At 46.2% G+C, this 16,223-nt stretch overlaps 1 protein-coding gene across 1 annotated transcript in view; it reads left to right on the plus strand.

The window, feature by feature from the left end:
• RYK (receptor like tyrosine kinase) overlaps positions 1-16,223 on the plus strand; it is a 243,138-nt gene that overhangs the window by 148,702 nt on the left and 78,213 nt on the right. Inside the window, exon 9 of the mRNA XM_038744510.1 lies at positions 2,420-2,506. Coding sequence (XP_038600438.1) covers positions 2,420-2,506 — 87 coding nt within the window. The remainder of the gene's footprint in view (positions 1-2,419; positions 2,507-16,223) is intronic.

A 16,223-nucleotide genomic window follows, 5' to 3' on the forward strand; every position in this document is an offset into this window, starting at 1 on the left:
GGCCACGCTGCTCAGAGACGGTCCCTACCCAACAACGGGCTCACAGTCTAGAAGGGGGAGACAGACAACAAAACAAAACAAGTAGACAGGTGTCAAAACCGTCAGAATGAATAGAATTATAGCTCTATGCACATCATTAATAAAACAGAGTAGTAAATATGTACACGTAAAATAAAGTGATAAATATTTACAAATATATTACAAGTGGGGAAGGGGGGAAGGCGCGGGGGTGGTGAGGACGGGAGGAGGAGAGGAAAAAGGGGGCTCAGTCTGGGAAGGCCTTCCAGCCCCCTCCCCGCCCCACAACACGTATGTACATATGTGTAATTTATTTATATCAGTGTCTGTCTCCTCCCCTCTAGACTGTAAGATCAGTGTGAGCAGGGAATGAGTCTTTTATTGTTCATTCATTCATTCAGTCGTATTTATTGAGCGCTTACTGTGTGCAGAGCACTGTTCTAAGTGCTTGGGAAGTCCAAGTTGGCAACATCTAGAGACGGTCCCTCCCCCACAGCGGGCTCACAGTCTAGAAGGGGGAGGCAGACAACAGAACAAAACCTATTAACAAAATAAAATAAATAGAATAGTAAATATGTACAAGGAAAATAAATAGAGTTATAAATCTGTACAAAAATATATACAGGTGCTGTGGGGAGGGGAAGGAGGTAAGGTGGGGGGGATGGGGGGGGAGAGGAAGGAGGGGGCTGTCTGGGAAGGCCTCCTGGAGGAGGTGAGCTCTCAGTGGGGCTTTGTTGTATAGTATTCATTCATTCATTCAATCATATTTATTGAGCACTTACTGTGTGCAGAGCACTGTACTAAGTGCTTGGGAAGTGCAAGTTGGCAACATATAGAGACGGTCCCTACCCAACAGTGCGCTCAAATAGTACTCTCCCAAGCGCTTAGTACAATGCTCTCTACACAGTAAGTGCTCAGTACATACGATTGAATGAATGATTGAATCAAGTGCTAGGGTAAGATACAAGGTAATCAGATTGGACACAGTCCCTGTCCCACTCAGGGCTCACATTTTTAGGGGGCGGGGGGAAGACAGGAGGCATCCCCCCCTGATGTTATCATCATCAATCGTATTTATTGAGCACTTACTGTGTGCAGAGCACTGTACTAAGCGCTTGGGAAGTACAAGTTGGCAACATATACAGTCCCTACCCAACAGTGGGCTCACAGAATGCCCTAGGCTAGGCTAGTTTTAGACCATTGTCTTACTGGCACAAGTTAGATGTCAGTCAGCCACTTGTATTTTCTGAGCATTTGCTGTGTGCAGAGCACTGTATTAAAGCACTTGAAAGAGTATAATACAACAATAAAAATAATGATAATGTTGGTGTTTGTTAAGCGCTTACTATGTGCAAAGCACTGTTCTAAGCACTGGGGAGGATACAAAGTGATCAGGTTGTCCCATGTCGGGCTCACAGTCTTAATCCCCATTTTCCAGATGAGGTAACTGAGGCCCAGAGAAGTGAAGTGACTTGCCCAAAGTCACACAGCTGACCATTGGCAGAGCCAGGATTTGAACCCATGACCTCTGACTCCCAAGCCCGGGCTCTTTCCGCTGAGCCACGCTGCTTCTCATAAACAGCCACATTCCTTGCCCACGGTGAACTGACAATCTAGAGGGGGAGACAGACGTTAATATATATAATTACAGATTAATATAAATGATTACAGTCTTTTAGACTGTGAGCCCACTGTTGGGTAGGGACTGTCTCTATATGTTGCCAACTTGTACTTGCCAAGCGCTTAGTACAGTGCTCTGCACACAGTAAGCGCTCAATAAATACGATTGATGGTTGATGATATGTACATAAGTGCCATGGAACTGGAAGGGGGATGTGTGAGTGCCTCATGGATTTTTAAAGTCTGTGGCTTCATAGTGAACCATGACATTTTCGGGTATCATGCCGTCAGTCTGACCTCTATGCTGTTTTCATTTAGCAAAGACAAAACGAAGACCCGTCGGGGCGCGTGACCTGGAGGGATGGGGTCGCATAAAGGGCCACAGGTTACCGAGCAAACATTTCGTTCATTCATTCCCAACATGCACACAACATGCACACAACAGGTGCAGAAACGATATGCTCCCAGAACAGCCTCTGTAGGTGGATGGAGTGTGACGTATCGTTCGTATGTAAAGTCAGGGACTGTAGACTCGAAGCTCTTCGTGGGCAGGGAACTTGTCTGCTAATTCTGCTGTGTTGTGCTGTGCACACAGTAAGCGCTCAATAAAGAGCAGTGATTGAATGTCACTTTTCCCTCTCAAGTCCAGTATCAGAAACCCCTTCTGCTGCTTTTCTACTGTGCTTCAGTTTCGAAACGTCTAAAGTGTCAAAATCCAAGACCTCTGCTGCTGCCATCATGATCGCAGACTAATGTTGTTCTTTATGTTCTTCCAATTTAGGGACATTTGGACGTATCTTCCTGGGAATCTTAATTGATGAGAAAGATCCCAACAAAGAAAAGCAAGCGTTTGTGAAAACAGTCAAAGGTAAGAGCCTTTCAAGTGATTTCCCTCTCATCTTACATAAGTGGTCCAATGTAGATTTCAAACCAGAATGGACAACTCCCTTCATCAGACTTCATTCTTAATATCTGCTTTATTCTCCTCAGGTAAGGAAGTTAGACAATCTCACCATGATAGGTAGTGTCGGTCATTTCCAGTCTTTTAGTTTTTAGGCGTGTTATTTGGATCCAGGAAGCTTCCTTTCCCCCCTGTTAATGACTGGAGGCCTTCCCAGGCTGAGCCCCTTCCTTCCTCTCCCCCTCGTCCCCCTCTCCATCCCCCCATCTTACCTCCTTCCCTTCCCCACAGCACCTGTATACATGTATATATGTTTGTACATATTTATTACTCTATTTATTTTACTCGTACATATCTATTCTATTTATTTTATTTTGTTAGTATGTTTGGTTTTGTTCTCTGTCTCCCCCTTTTAGACTGTGAGCCCAATGTTGGGTAGGGACTGTCTCTATATGTTGCCAACTTGTATTTCCCAAGCGCTTAGTACAGTGCTCTGCACATAGTAAGCGCTCAATAAATACGATTGATGATGATGATGATTGACCAAATTAAGGTTTCTATGCTGTTATGAACTGGGCACATGAAATGCCCCTGCCTCCCATAGACGGGGCCGAGGAGAGTTCTCGGAGGTGTTTGGGAACACCACGAACCCTGGGAATTGGGCGTCCTCTGGAACTCTCCCCTTCTTGGGCTGCTTCCTTGGACTTCCAGCTGTGCTCAGAGAAGCGGTGCAGATTCCAGCTCCCTGGAACTTCTGCTGGGACCGTCCCTCTGCTTCCAGCCCCTGAAATAATGGCTCCAGGGACTGTTGCAGATGGGAAAATGGAGGGCTTGTTGCATTTCTTTTAGTTTTCATTTTGGTCGGAACTTTTTCCATAGTTGCTAGTGATTTATGGCCCTCTGACAGACCTGGAATAGCTATTATGTAATACTGTTTTAAAAAAAATCCTAAACAATAGTCATTTAGCCTTGCTTTCATCATTGAAATATCTTATTCATTGTAGAAGGGATAAGTTGTTTAAAAATCACCAGTGGAGTTAGAGTTCATTTTGATCATGGTAATGGAACCTTCTGTCAAAGGGTGAACATATTGCATTCTTTCCGGTGGCAGTTTTCATTTTGGTCCAATGCTTGTAATTTATGGCCCCTCGACGGGCCTGGAATAGTTATTATGTCATACTCTCTAAAAGAAAGAATAGTGAACAATACTCATTTAGCCTTGTTTTCAATATCGGAAGGTCTTATTCACCGTAGAAAGGGAAGTTGTCCAAAAACACCAGTGCACTACGAGTTCGTTTTGATGGTGATGGTGGAGTCTCCCGTCAAACGGCTGAACGAGCCTCTGTCCTGAGATGCCGGCCTCAGGGATTGATTTTCGTTATAGGGGTTTGCGAGGAGCTGATCCCGTTTGCTCTTCCCTACCGTTGTGTTCTGCCAGGGCGGGGAGCGCCACGGATGGGTGGGCAGACAGGAAGGGCGGGGGAAGCGCATTACAGAGTGGACACAAAGCCTCTCCGATTCCTTATCCCATCCTGCCTTGATCACTGCATCGGCCTCCCGGTTGACCTCCCTGTCTCCTGCCTCTCCCCACTTCAATCCGTAAGTCCGCTCCGCCGCCTGGATCATTTTTCTGCAAAACCATTCAGTTCTTGCTTCCCCGCTTCTCAAGAACCTCTAGTGGTTGCCCATCCACCTCTATATCAAGTAGAAACACCTTACCATTGGGGTTAAAGCAATCAATCCCCTTCCTTCCTACCTGACTTCTCTGATTTCCTGCTACAGCCCAGCCCTCACACTTTGCTCCCCTAATGCCATCCTACTCACAGCACCTTGATCTCGTCTGTCTCGTCACTGACCGCTCTCCTACAGCCTGTCTCCGGCCTGGGACTCCCCATCCCCTTCATCATCCAGCAGATGATCACTCTCCCCACTTCCAAAGCCCTATTAAAAGCACATCTCCTCCAAAAGGCCTTCCCCGACTAAGCCCTCATTTCCCCTTCTCCCATTCCCTTCTACATCCCCCTTGCATTTGGATTTTTGCCCTATATTCTCCCCTCCTTCAACCCCACAGCACTTAGTCCATATCCGTAATTTGTTCATATTCATGTCTTTCTCTCCCTCTAGACTGTGAGCTCGTTGTAAGCAGAGAACGTGTCTACCAACTCTGTTGTATGGTGCTCGCCCGAGAGCTTAGTACAGTGCCCTGCACACAGGAAACACTCAATAAATGCGACAGATTGATGATCGATCAATTTACCTTCTAGACTGTGAGCCCGTTGTTGGGTAGGGACCGTCTCTATATGTTTCCAACTTGTACTTCCCAAGTGCTTAGTACAGTGCTCTGCACACAGTAAGCACTCAATAAATACCGGATCACCGGCTGACCACCCCCCCAAAGACCAATGACCTCCAACCCCACCCACCACCCCGTCAGGATCACCGGCTGACCCCCCCCACAATGACCTCTGACCTCCAACTGACTTCAGAATAATAATGATGGTATTTGTTAAGCGCTTACTATGTGCAAAGCACTGTTCTAAGCTCTGGGGAGGACTGTGAGCCCACTTCTAGACTGTGAGCCCACTGTTGGATAGGGACCGTCTTTATATGTTGTCAACTTGTACTTCCCAAGCGCTTAGTACAGTGCTCTGCACACAGTCAGCGCTCAATAAATATAAATGAATGAATGAATACGATTGAATGAATGAATGAATGCAGGACCCATTTATGGTGCTGGCGCTGGGCTGGGGTTCTGTCATCCAGCAGGCGGTTACCTTAGTTAATAATGATAATCATAATAATGGAGGTATTTGTTAAGCGCTTGCTATGCGCCAAGCACTGGGGGAGATACAGGGTAATCAGGTTGTCCCACCGGGGGCTCACAGTCTTAATCCCCATTTTGCAGATGAGGAAACTGAGGCACAGGCCCGTGGTAGCCAGGGGTTTTTTGGAGGGTTCCCGCTGGACCTGTGAGCCCGTTGTTGGGTAGGGACCATCTCTGTATGTTGCCAACGTGTACTTCCCAAGCGCTTAGTACAGTGCTGTGCACGCAGTAAGCGCTCAATAAATACGATTGAATGAACGTAGGTGACTTGCCCAATATCACACAGCAGACAAGTGGTAGAGAAAGGGTCAGAACCCAAGTCCTCTGACTCCTGGGCTCGGGTTCTTACCACTAGACCCTGTGGCTTCTTATTCTTAGGCCTGTCTTCATGTGAGAATGGGTTCCGCATGTTTACCGTGGTGGAGAGTGCTCTGCACACAGTAAGCGCTCAATAAATACGATTGATTGATTGATTGGAGAGTAGTAATATTACAATAATAATTGTACTTGTTAAGCCCTTACTATGTACCAAACACTGTTCTACGTTCTGGGATAGATACAAGTTAATTCCCAGTCTGAGCCCCCTTTTTCCTCTCCTCCTCCCCATCCCCCCCATCTTACCTCCTTCCCCTCCCCACAGCACCTGTATATATGTATATATGTTTGTACATATTTATTACTCTATTTATTTTACTTGTACATATCTATTCTATTTTATTTTGTTAGTACGTTTGGTTTTGTTCTCCGTCTCCCCGTTTTAGACCGTGAGCCCACTGTTGGGTAGGCACTGTCTCTATATGTTGCCAACTTGTACTTCCCAAGCACTTAGTCCAGTGCTGTGCACACAGTAAGCGCTCAATAAATACAATTGATTGATTGATTGATTAATATTACAATAATAATTGTACTTGTTTAGCCCTTACTATGTATCAAACACTGTTCTACATTCTGGGGTAGGTACGAGTTAATTCCCAGACTGAGCCCCATTTTTCCTCTCTTCCTCCCCATCCCCCCCGCCTTACCTCCTTCCCCTCCCCACATCACCTGTATATATGTATATATGTTTGTGCATATTTATTACTCTATTTATTTTACTCGTACGTATTTATTCTATTTATTTTATTTTGTGAATATGTTTTGTTGTCTGTCCCCCCCTTCTAGACTGTGAGCCCGCTGTTGGGTAGGGACCATCTCTGTATGTTGCCAACTTGTACTTCCCAAGCGCTTAGTCCAGTGCTCTGCACACAGTAAGCGCTCAATAAATACGATTGAATGAATGAATGAATGAATGAATGGACTGATCCACCTCCAAGAGTGCTCTAGGTGGTTTTTTAGTCAGAGTCCTTCGCCGCAGATGGCATGAACCCAGGGCTGCTGATTCCCGAGCCCTGTGGTCGTCCCCCGGCCCAACAGCAGCCCTCACGGATGCCCCCCCATCCAGGCCTCTGGTCACCATTTGCCTTGGATTTCAGCGCAAGTTCTTAGGAACGTCCTCTTGGGAATCAGAGGATCTGGGTTCTTATCCCGGCTCCGCTGCTTGTCTGCTCTGTGACCTTGGTCAGGTGACTTCACTTCTTTAGGCCTCAGTTCCCTCATCAATCAATAGAAAAGCAGCATGGCCTAGTAGCTAGAGCGTGGACCTGGGTGTTAGGAGGTCATGGGTTCTAATCCTGCCTCTCAAGTGTCTGCTGTGTGACCTTGGTTATGTCACTTCACTCCTCTCGGCCTCAGTTACGGGGTTTGAGACCGTGAGCCCCACGTGGGACAGGGACTGTATCCAACCCAGTTTGCTTGTGTTCACCCCAGCACTTAGTATAGTACCAGGAGTTTAACAAATACTACAATCCTTATTGTTATTATTATCCATATTAATCAGTAGTATTGATTGAGCGCTAACTATGTGCAGAGCATTCTGCTGTGCGCTTGGGAGAGTGCAATACAACAGAATTAATAGACACGTTCCATGCCCATAAGGATTAAGACTATGAGCCACATGTGGGATATGTACTGGTTCCTACCTGATATCAATCAATCAATCAATCGTATTTATTGAGCGCTTACTGTGTGCAGAGCACTGTACTAAGTGCTTGGGAAGTACAAGTTGGCAACATATAGAGACAGTCCCTGCCCGACAGTGGGCTCACAGTCTAAAAGGGGGAGACAGAGAACAAAACCAAGCATACTAACAAAATAAAATAAATAGAATAGATATGTACAAGTAAAATAAATAAATAAATAGAGTAATGAATATGTACAAACATATATACATATATACAGGTCCTTATATTCATTCAGTCAGTCATATTTATTGAGCACTTAGTGTGTGCAGAACACTGTACTAAGCACTTGAGAAGTACAATATCTACCCCAGCGCTTAGGAATATGCCTTGCACAAAGTAAACACTTAACAATCAATCAATCAATCAGTCGTATTTATTGAGCGCTTACTGTGTGCAGAGCACTGTACTAAGCGCTTGGGAAGTACAAGTTGGCAACATATAGAGACAGTCCCTACCCAACAGTGGGCTCACAGTCTAAACAAATACCATAAGAAAAGACACAAAAAAGCCACCCAGCCATTTTTAGAAATATTTTTTGTTTTAAACTGCCCTATTTATTGTTTAAGTGCCTAGTATAGTGCTGTGCACACAGTAAGCGCTCAATAAATACAATTGATTGACTTAGGGATTCTAGCAATAATCTTTTGCATAGAATTTTTATTTTGCCATTTAACATAATGATGCTGTAGCAATGGAGCTTTACTAGCTGAAAATATTAAACTGATAACAGGATGCTTCAAGATCTAGATTTTTTTTTTACCTTATTCATGAAATAAACAGTTTAATTTACAGTTAACCCTTCTTGAAGCTATCTTAGGGAGAAGAGAGGTAAGAATAGGTTCCTTTCCATTGTACTTCAGATCTGGATAATGTCCGCCGAAGCTATTTCCATGTTTTGAAAGGAAGATTAGCAATTTGAATACAAAAGGCCAAAAGTGAAGGGGAAGTTAAGGTCGGCGTGACGGTGAAGCTGTGGCATTTCCTTTACAGATCGCTGCAAATATCTGTTTTTAAGGTCAGAAAAACAAGCATCCTTGAAGTCTGGCGTGGACGTGGCTAGGTCTTGCGAGAGAAAAAAAGAAAGTGTCTAGAAAGACGGCGTTTGTATGAAGTCGTTCCAAGAGTGGAGGCCCTATGGAGGCCGTTGGAGTAGAGTTGTCCTTTGGTTTGCAGGTGACCCTGCCATTGGTGAAGCAGCATGGCTCAGTGGAAAGAGCCCGGGCTTTGGAGTCAGAGGTCATGGGTTCAAATCCCGGCTCCGCCACTTGTCAGCTGTGTGACTGTGGGCATGTCACACTTCCCAAGCGCTTAGTACAGTGCTCTGCACACAGTAAGCGCTCAATAAACACGATTGATGATGATGATGATGATGATGATGGTGATGTCACTTCACTTCTCTGGACCTCAGTTCCCTCATCCGTAAAATGGGGATGAAGACTGTGAGCCCCCTGTGGGACAACCTGATCACTTTGTAAACTCCCCAGCGCTTAGAACAGTGCTTTGCACATAGTAAGCGCTTAATAAATGCCATTATTATTATTATTATTGGTGAGTGTGTCTGAGGGAGAGTGTCTTGCTCATATTCACGCTTGGCTAACACGCATAAAACAGGGCATCTTTTCCGGCCCTTTGACATTCTGTCACCAGTCACGGAGAAGCCGTGGAAAGAGCATGGGCGTGGGAACCGGAGGACCTGGGTTCCGATTCCAAGATCTGCCACTTCCCTGCGTTCCGATTCCAAGCTCTGCCACTTCCCTGCCGTGTGGCCTTGGGCGCTGTTCTGAGCGCTGGGGTACATACACCTTAATCAGTTTGGATACAATCCCCTTCCCACGTGGGGCTCACATTCTTAATCCCCATTTCTCAGATAAGGTCACTGGGGCATAGAGAGGTTAAGTGACTTGCCCAAGGTCACCCAGCAGACAAGTGGCAGAGCTGGGATTATCAATCGTATTTATTGAGTGCTTACTGTGTGCAGAGCACTGTACTAAGCGCTTAGCTTGGATTAGGAGCCACGACCTTCTGAATCCCAGGCCGCAGCGTGGCTCAGTGGAAAGAGCCCGGGCTTTGGAGTCAGAGGGCATGGGTTCAAATCCGGGCTCTGCCAATTGTCAGCCGTGTGACTTTGGGCAAGTCACTTCACTTCTCCATGCCCCAGTTACCTTATCGGTAAAATGGGAATTAAGACTGTGAGCCCCCGTGGGACAACCTGTTCACCTTGTAATCTCCCCAGCGCTTAGAACAGTGCTTTGCACATAGTAAGTGTTTAATAAATGCCATTATCATTATTATTATTATTAATAATACTGTGTTACTGTAATACTGTAATAATACTGGCCCACATTACCCCCCAGGCCTGGAATGCCTTCCCTCTGCCCATCCGCCAAGGTAGCGCTCTTCCTCCCTTCAAGGCCCTACTGAGAGCTCACCTCCTCCAGGAGGCCTTCCCAGACTGAGCCCCTTCCTTCCTCTCCCCCTCGTCCCCATCTCCATCCCCCCCCTTACCTCCTTCCCTTCCCCACAGCACCTGTAGATATGTACTCTATTTATTTATTTATTTATTTATTTATTTTACTTGTACATATCTATTCTATTTATTTTATTTTGTTAGTATGTTTGGTTTTGTTCTCTGTCTCCCCCTTTTAGACTGTGAGCCCACTGTTGGGTAGGGACTGTCTCTATATGTTGCCAACTTGGACTTCCCAAGCGCTTAGTCCAGTGCTCTGCACACAGTAAGCGCTCAATAAATACGATTGATTGATTGATTGATTGATTATTACTTTTGCGGGATGGTTACCCTCCAGAAGTGGCCAGAGGAGGAGGAGAAGGCCACCCTCAGGGTATGCTCCTCGAATACCCTCTCTGTGTTTACCTCCCCAAATTGCTTGTTTTTACTCTCCTCTCCTACCTCACCGCCATCCTCAGCCTCTTAGTATCCAATAGCTCCTTCCCCTCCGCCTTCAAACACTACCATTTTTTTTTAAAAAAAAGGTATTAATTCCCCCACCTCCGCCTAGCTTCCTCCAACTATTGCTCTGTCTCATCATCATCATCATCATCAATCGTATTTATTGAGCGCTTACTATGTGCAGAGCACTGTACTATGTGCTTGGGAAGTACAAATTGGCAACATATAGAGACAGTCCTTACCCAACAGTGGGCTCACAGTCTAAAAGGGGGAGACAGAGAACAAAACCAAACATACTAACAAAATAAAATAAATAGAATAGATATGTCTCCCTCCTCCCATTCCTCTCCAAACACCTAGAACTGGAGACATCCACCCACCACCTTAATTTCCTCTCCATCAACTCTTCTCTGCACCCTCTGCCATCATGGCTTTTGGCCCTTTCACTCTCCTGAAACTCCCCTTCTCCCAGGTCACAAATAACCTTTTTACAATAATAATGATAATGATTATCACAGACTGAGCCCCCTCCTCCCCCTCCCCATCCCCTCCGCCTTACCTCCTTCCCCTCCCCACAGCACCTGTATAGATGTATGTATGTTTGTACGGATTTATTACTCTATTTATTTATTTGATTTGTACATATTTATTCTATTTATTTTATTTTGTTAATATGTTTTGTTCTCTGTCTCCCCCTTCTAGACTGTGAGCCCGTTGTTGGGTAGGGACCGTCTCTACATGTTGCCAACTTGGGCTTCCCAAGCGCTTAGTACAGTGCTCTGCACACAGTAAGCACTCAATAAATACAATTGAATGAATGAATGAATGATTATTAGGGTATTTGTTGAGCGCTTACTATGTGCCAGGCGCTGCACTAAGCTCTGGGTTTGGTACAAGCAAATAAGCAATTAAGACTGTGATCCCCCGGGGGACAACCTGATTACCTTGTATCTACCCCAGCGCTTAGAACAGTGCTTGGCACATAGTAAGTGCTTAATCATCATCATAATAATAATGATGTTATTTGTTAAGCACTTACTATGTGCAAAGCACTGTTCTAAGCGCTGGGGAGGTAACAAGGTAATCAGGTTATCCCACGGGGGCTCACAGTTTTAATCCCCATTTTACAGATGAGGTAACTGAGGCCTGGAGAAGTTAAGTGACTTGCCCAAAGTCACACAGCTGATCGTTGGTGGAGCTGGGATTTGAACCCATGACCTCTGACTCCAAAGCCTGGGTTCTTTCCACTGAGCCATGCTGCTTAACTAATACCAACACCTGTATAAATGTATATATGTTTGTATGTATTTATTACTCTATTTTATTTTGTTAATATGTTTTGTTTTGTTCTCTGTCTCCCCCTTCTAGACTGTGAGCCCGCTGTTGGGTAGGGACCATCTCTATATGTTGCCAACTTGTACTTCCCAAGCGCTTAGTACAGTGCTGCTGTGCACACCATAAGCACTCAGTAAATACAGTTGAATGAATAATACCATCATTATTAATTATTATTATGAAATAGGGTAGGACACAGTCCCTATCCCACGTGGGGCTCACAGTCTCAATCCCCATTTTGCAGGTGAGGTAACTGAGGCCCAGAGAAGTGAAGGGGCTTTCCCAAGGTCACACAGCAGACAAGTGGCAGAGGCGGGATTAGAACCCGTGACCTTTTGACTCCCATGCCTGGGCTCTATCCACTGTGCCATGCTGCTTCTCTATAGCCAGTACCAAAGGACTGTGAGAGATGAATGATAGGGAACAGTAGCATAGAGAAGCAGCGTGGCTCAGTGGAAAGAGCCCGGGCTTTGGAGTCGGAGGTCATGGGTTCAAATCCCAGCTCTGCCACTTGTCAGCTGTGTGACTTCGGGCAAGTCACTTCACTTCTCTGGGCCTCAGTTCCCTCATCTGGAAAATGGGGATTATGACTGTGAGCCCCCCTCTTTGGACAACCTGATCACCTTGTAACCTCTCCAGTGCTTAGAACAGTGCTTTGCACATAGTAAGTGCTTAATAAATGCTATTATCATTATTATTATTATAACAGTAAAGTATGATATCACGCTTGCGGGCTCTTGATACACAACCAAGTTCCCCCATTAAAAAAAAAATGCTATTCTCTTAATTGTGTGCAGAGCACTGTACTAAGCACTTGGGAGAGTACAACAATAAGCAGATATATTCCCTGCCCGTGTGTCTCTCTCTCTCTAGTCCTGATCCCTCAGCAGATCTTCAATCCCGCCACTGTAAAATGGGGATAAAGACTGTGAGCCCCCCGTGGGACAACCTGATCACCTTGTAACCTCCCCAGCGCTTAGAACAGTGGTCTGCACATAGTAAGTGCTTAATAAATGCCATCACCATCATCACCACTCCTGAGCCCTCCAGGACAACTCCAGTTAGTCAGTCAGTTGTATTTATTGAGCGCTTACCACGTGCAGAGCACTGTACTTAATGCTTGGGAAAGTACAGTATAACAATGTAATAGATACATTCCCTGCCCACAGTGAGGGAGACGGATATTACTGTAAATGCATACCTTACGGGAGACTGAGCCCCCTCCTTCCTCTCCCCCTCCTCACCCTCTCCATCCCCTCTGCCTTACCTCAGTCAATCAATCAATCGTATTTATTGAGCGCTTACTGTGTGCAGAGCACTGTACTAAGCACTTGGGAAGTACAAGTTGGCAACCTCCTTCCCTTCCCCACAACACCTGTATATATGTTTGTATGGATTTATTACTCTATTTATTTTACTTGTACATATTTATTCTACTTATTTCATTTTGTTAATATGTTTGGTTTTGTTCTCTGTCTCCCCCTTCTAGACTGTGAGCCCACTGTTGGGTAGGGACCGTCTCTATTTGTTGCCAACTTGGACTTCCCAAGCGCTTTGTACATGCTCTGCACACAGTAAGCGCTCAATAAATGCGATTGAATGAATGAATGAATGAATAAATACCCATGGCGCAGCGGATAAAGCCCGGGCGGGCCTGGGAGACGAAGGTCATGGGTTCTAATTCCGGTTCCACCACTTGTCAGCTGTGTGACTTTTGGCAAGTCACTTCACTTCTCTGGGCCTCAGTTCCCTCATCTGGAAAATGGGGATTAAGACTGTGAGCCCCCCCGTGGGACAACCTGATCACCTTGTAACCTCCCCAGCGCTTAGAACGGTGCTTTGCACATAGTAAGTGCTTAATAAATGCCATCATTATTATTATTATTATTATTATTATTATTATTGTCTGCTGTGTGGTCTTGGGCCGGTCACTTCTCTTCTCTGGGCCTCAGTTCCCTGATCTGTAAAATGGGGATTGAGACTGCCAATAAATCCAATTGAATAAATGAATACATTTGGGGGTCATCCACTTAAAAGATTGAGACTGTGAGCCCCACGTGGGCCAGGGATTGTGTCCAACCCCATTTGCTTGTATCCACCCCAGTGCTCAGTACAGTGCCTGGCACAAAGTAAGCACTTAACAAATACCACTGTTATTCAAATTCACCGTGTCAGAAACCAAACTACTCGTCTTTCCCCTCACCTGACTTTCCCAGCTCTGTTAACAGAAGCAGCGTGGCTGAGTGGAAAGAGCGCGGGCTTTGGAGTCAGAGGTCATGGGTTCAAATCCCGGCTCCACCAATTGTCAGCTGTGTGACTGTGGGCAAGTCACTTAACTTTTCCGTGCCTCAGTTTCCTCATCTGTAAAATGGGGATTAAGACTGTGAGCCCCCCGGGGGACAACCTCATCCCCTTGTAAACTCCCCAGCGCTTAGAACAGTGCTTTGCACATAGTAAGCGCTTAATAAATGCCATTATTATTATTATTATTAGTACCAACACCCTCCCCTTCCAAGAGCCCATAACCTCGATATCATCCTTTAGTCTTCCCTGTCATCCAACTCTCACATCCAGCCGACTGCCAAATCCTGCCGGTTTTTCCTGCAGGGCATTTCCCGGGGCCGCCCCACCCTCTCCACCTTAGCTGCTACTGCCCAGCTATCAACAGTGACCTTCTCCCCCTTCTAGACTGTGAGCCCACTGTTGGGTAGGGACCGTCTCTATATGTTGCCAACTTGGCCTTCCCAAGCGCTTAGTACAGTGCTCTGCACACAGTAAGCACTCAATAAATACAATTGAATGGATGAATGAATGAACTTCACTTCTGTGCCTCAGTTACCTCATCCGTAAATTGGAGATTGAGACTGTGAGCCCCCTGTGGGACAGGGATCTTGTCCAATTAGATTGGCTTATATCCACCCCAGCACTTAGTACAGCGCTTGGCACTCAGTAAACACTTAACAAACACCACAGTTATAATAATAATAATAATAATATTAATAATAATAATAATGGCATTTATTAAGCACCTACTTTGTGCAAAGCAGTGCTCTAAGCGCTGGGGGGGATACAAGGTCATGAGGTTGTCCCATGTGGGGCTCACAGTCTTCATCCCCATTTTACAGATGAGGGAACTGAGGCACAGAGAAGTGAAGTGACTTGCCCAAAGTCACACAGCTGACAAGTTGCGGAGCCAGGATTTGAACCCATGACCTCTGACTCCAAAGCCCGGGCTCTTTTCCACTGAGCCACGCTGCTTCTCTAAGCAGCCGTAGACATTATTGCCAGTCATCATCATCATCAATCATATTTATTGAGCGCTTACTATGTGCAGAGCACTGTACTAGGCGCTTGGGAAGTACAAATTGGCAACATATAGAGACAGTCCCTACCCACCAGTGGGCTCACAGTCTAAAAGGGGGAGACAGAGAACAAATCCAAACCTACTAACAAAATAAAATAAATAGAATAGATATGTACAAATAAAATAAATAAATAAATAGAGTAATAAATATGTACAAACATATATACATATATACAGGTGCTGTGGGGAAGGGAAGGAGGTAAGATGGGGGGATGGAGAGGGGGACGAGGGGGAGAGGAAGGAAGGGGCTCAGTCTGGGCAGGCCTCCTGGAGGAGGTGAGCTCTCAGCAGGGCCTTGAAGGGAGGAAGAGAGCGAGCTTGGCGGATGGGCAGAGGGAGGAAATTCCAGGCCCGGGGGATGACGTGGGCCGGGGGTCGACGGCGGGACGGGCGAGAACGAGGCCTAACGGTGAGGAGGTTAGTGGCGGTGGAGCGGAGGGTGCGGGCTGGGCTGGAGAAGGAGAGAAGGGAGGGGAGGTAGGAGGGGGCGAGGGGATGGACAGCCTTGAAGCCGAGGGTGAGGAGTTTCTGCCTGATGAGCAGATTGATTGGTAGCCACTGGAGATTTCTGAGGAGGGGAGTGATATTCCCAGAGCGTTTCTGGACAAAGATAATCTGGACAGCAGCATAAAGTATGGATTGAAGTGGAGAGAGACATGAGGATGGGAGATCAGAGAGAAGGCTGATGCAGTAGTCCAGACGGGATAGGATGAGAGCTTGAACGAGCAGGGGAGCGGTTTGGATGGAGAGGAAAGGGCAGATCTTGGCAATGTTGCGGAGCTGAGACCGGCAGCTTTTGGTGACGGCTTGGATGTGAGGGGTGAATAAGAGAGCGGAGTCGAGGATGACACCAAGGTTGCGGGCTTGTGAGACGGGAAGGATGGTGGTGCCGTCAACCATGATGGGAAAGTCAGGGAGAGGGCAGGGTTTGGGAGGGAAGACAAGGAGTTCAGTCCCACCATCCCCCAAATGGCTGTCTTCATTCCTCCCGAGCCAACCTTCTAGCCAAACCACGCTCTTGACTCTCCTGTCTCAGTCCCCTTGTTCACACCATTCCCTGTCTTTGGATTCCCAACCTTCCCGCGTCAGACCGAACCAGGCCCTCCCCTCAGTCAAATCCTTCCTTAGATCCCTTCTCCATCAACAAGCTTTCCCCGCTCAGGTTCCCAGCACTGTAAGCCATATCATCATCC

This window comes from Tachyglossus aculeatus, chromosome 1, assembly GCF_015852505.1.
Source record: "Tachyglossus aculeatus isolate mTacAcu1 chromosome 1, mTacAcu1.pri, whole genome shotgun sequence".
Taxonomy (NCBI): domain Eukaryota; kingdom Metazoa; phylum Chordata; class Mammalia; order Monotremata; family Tachyglossidae; genus Tachyglossus; species Tachyglossus aculeatus.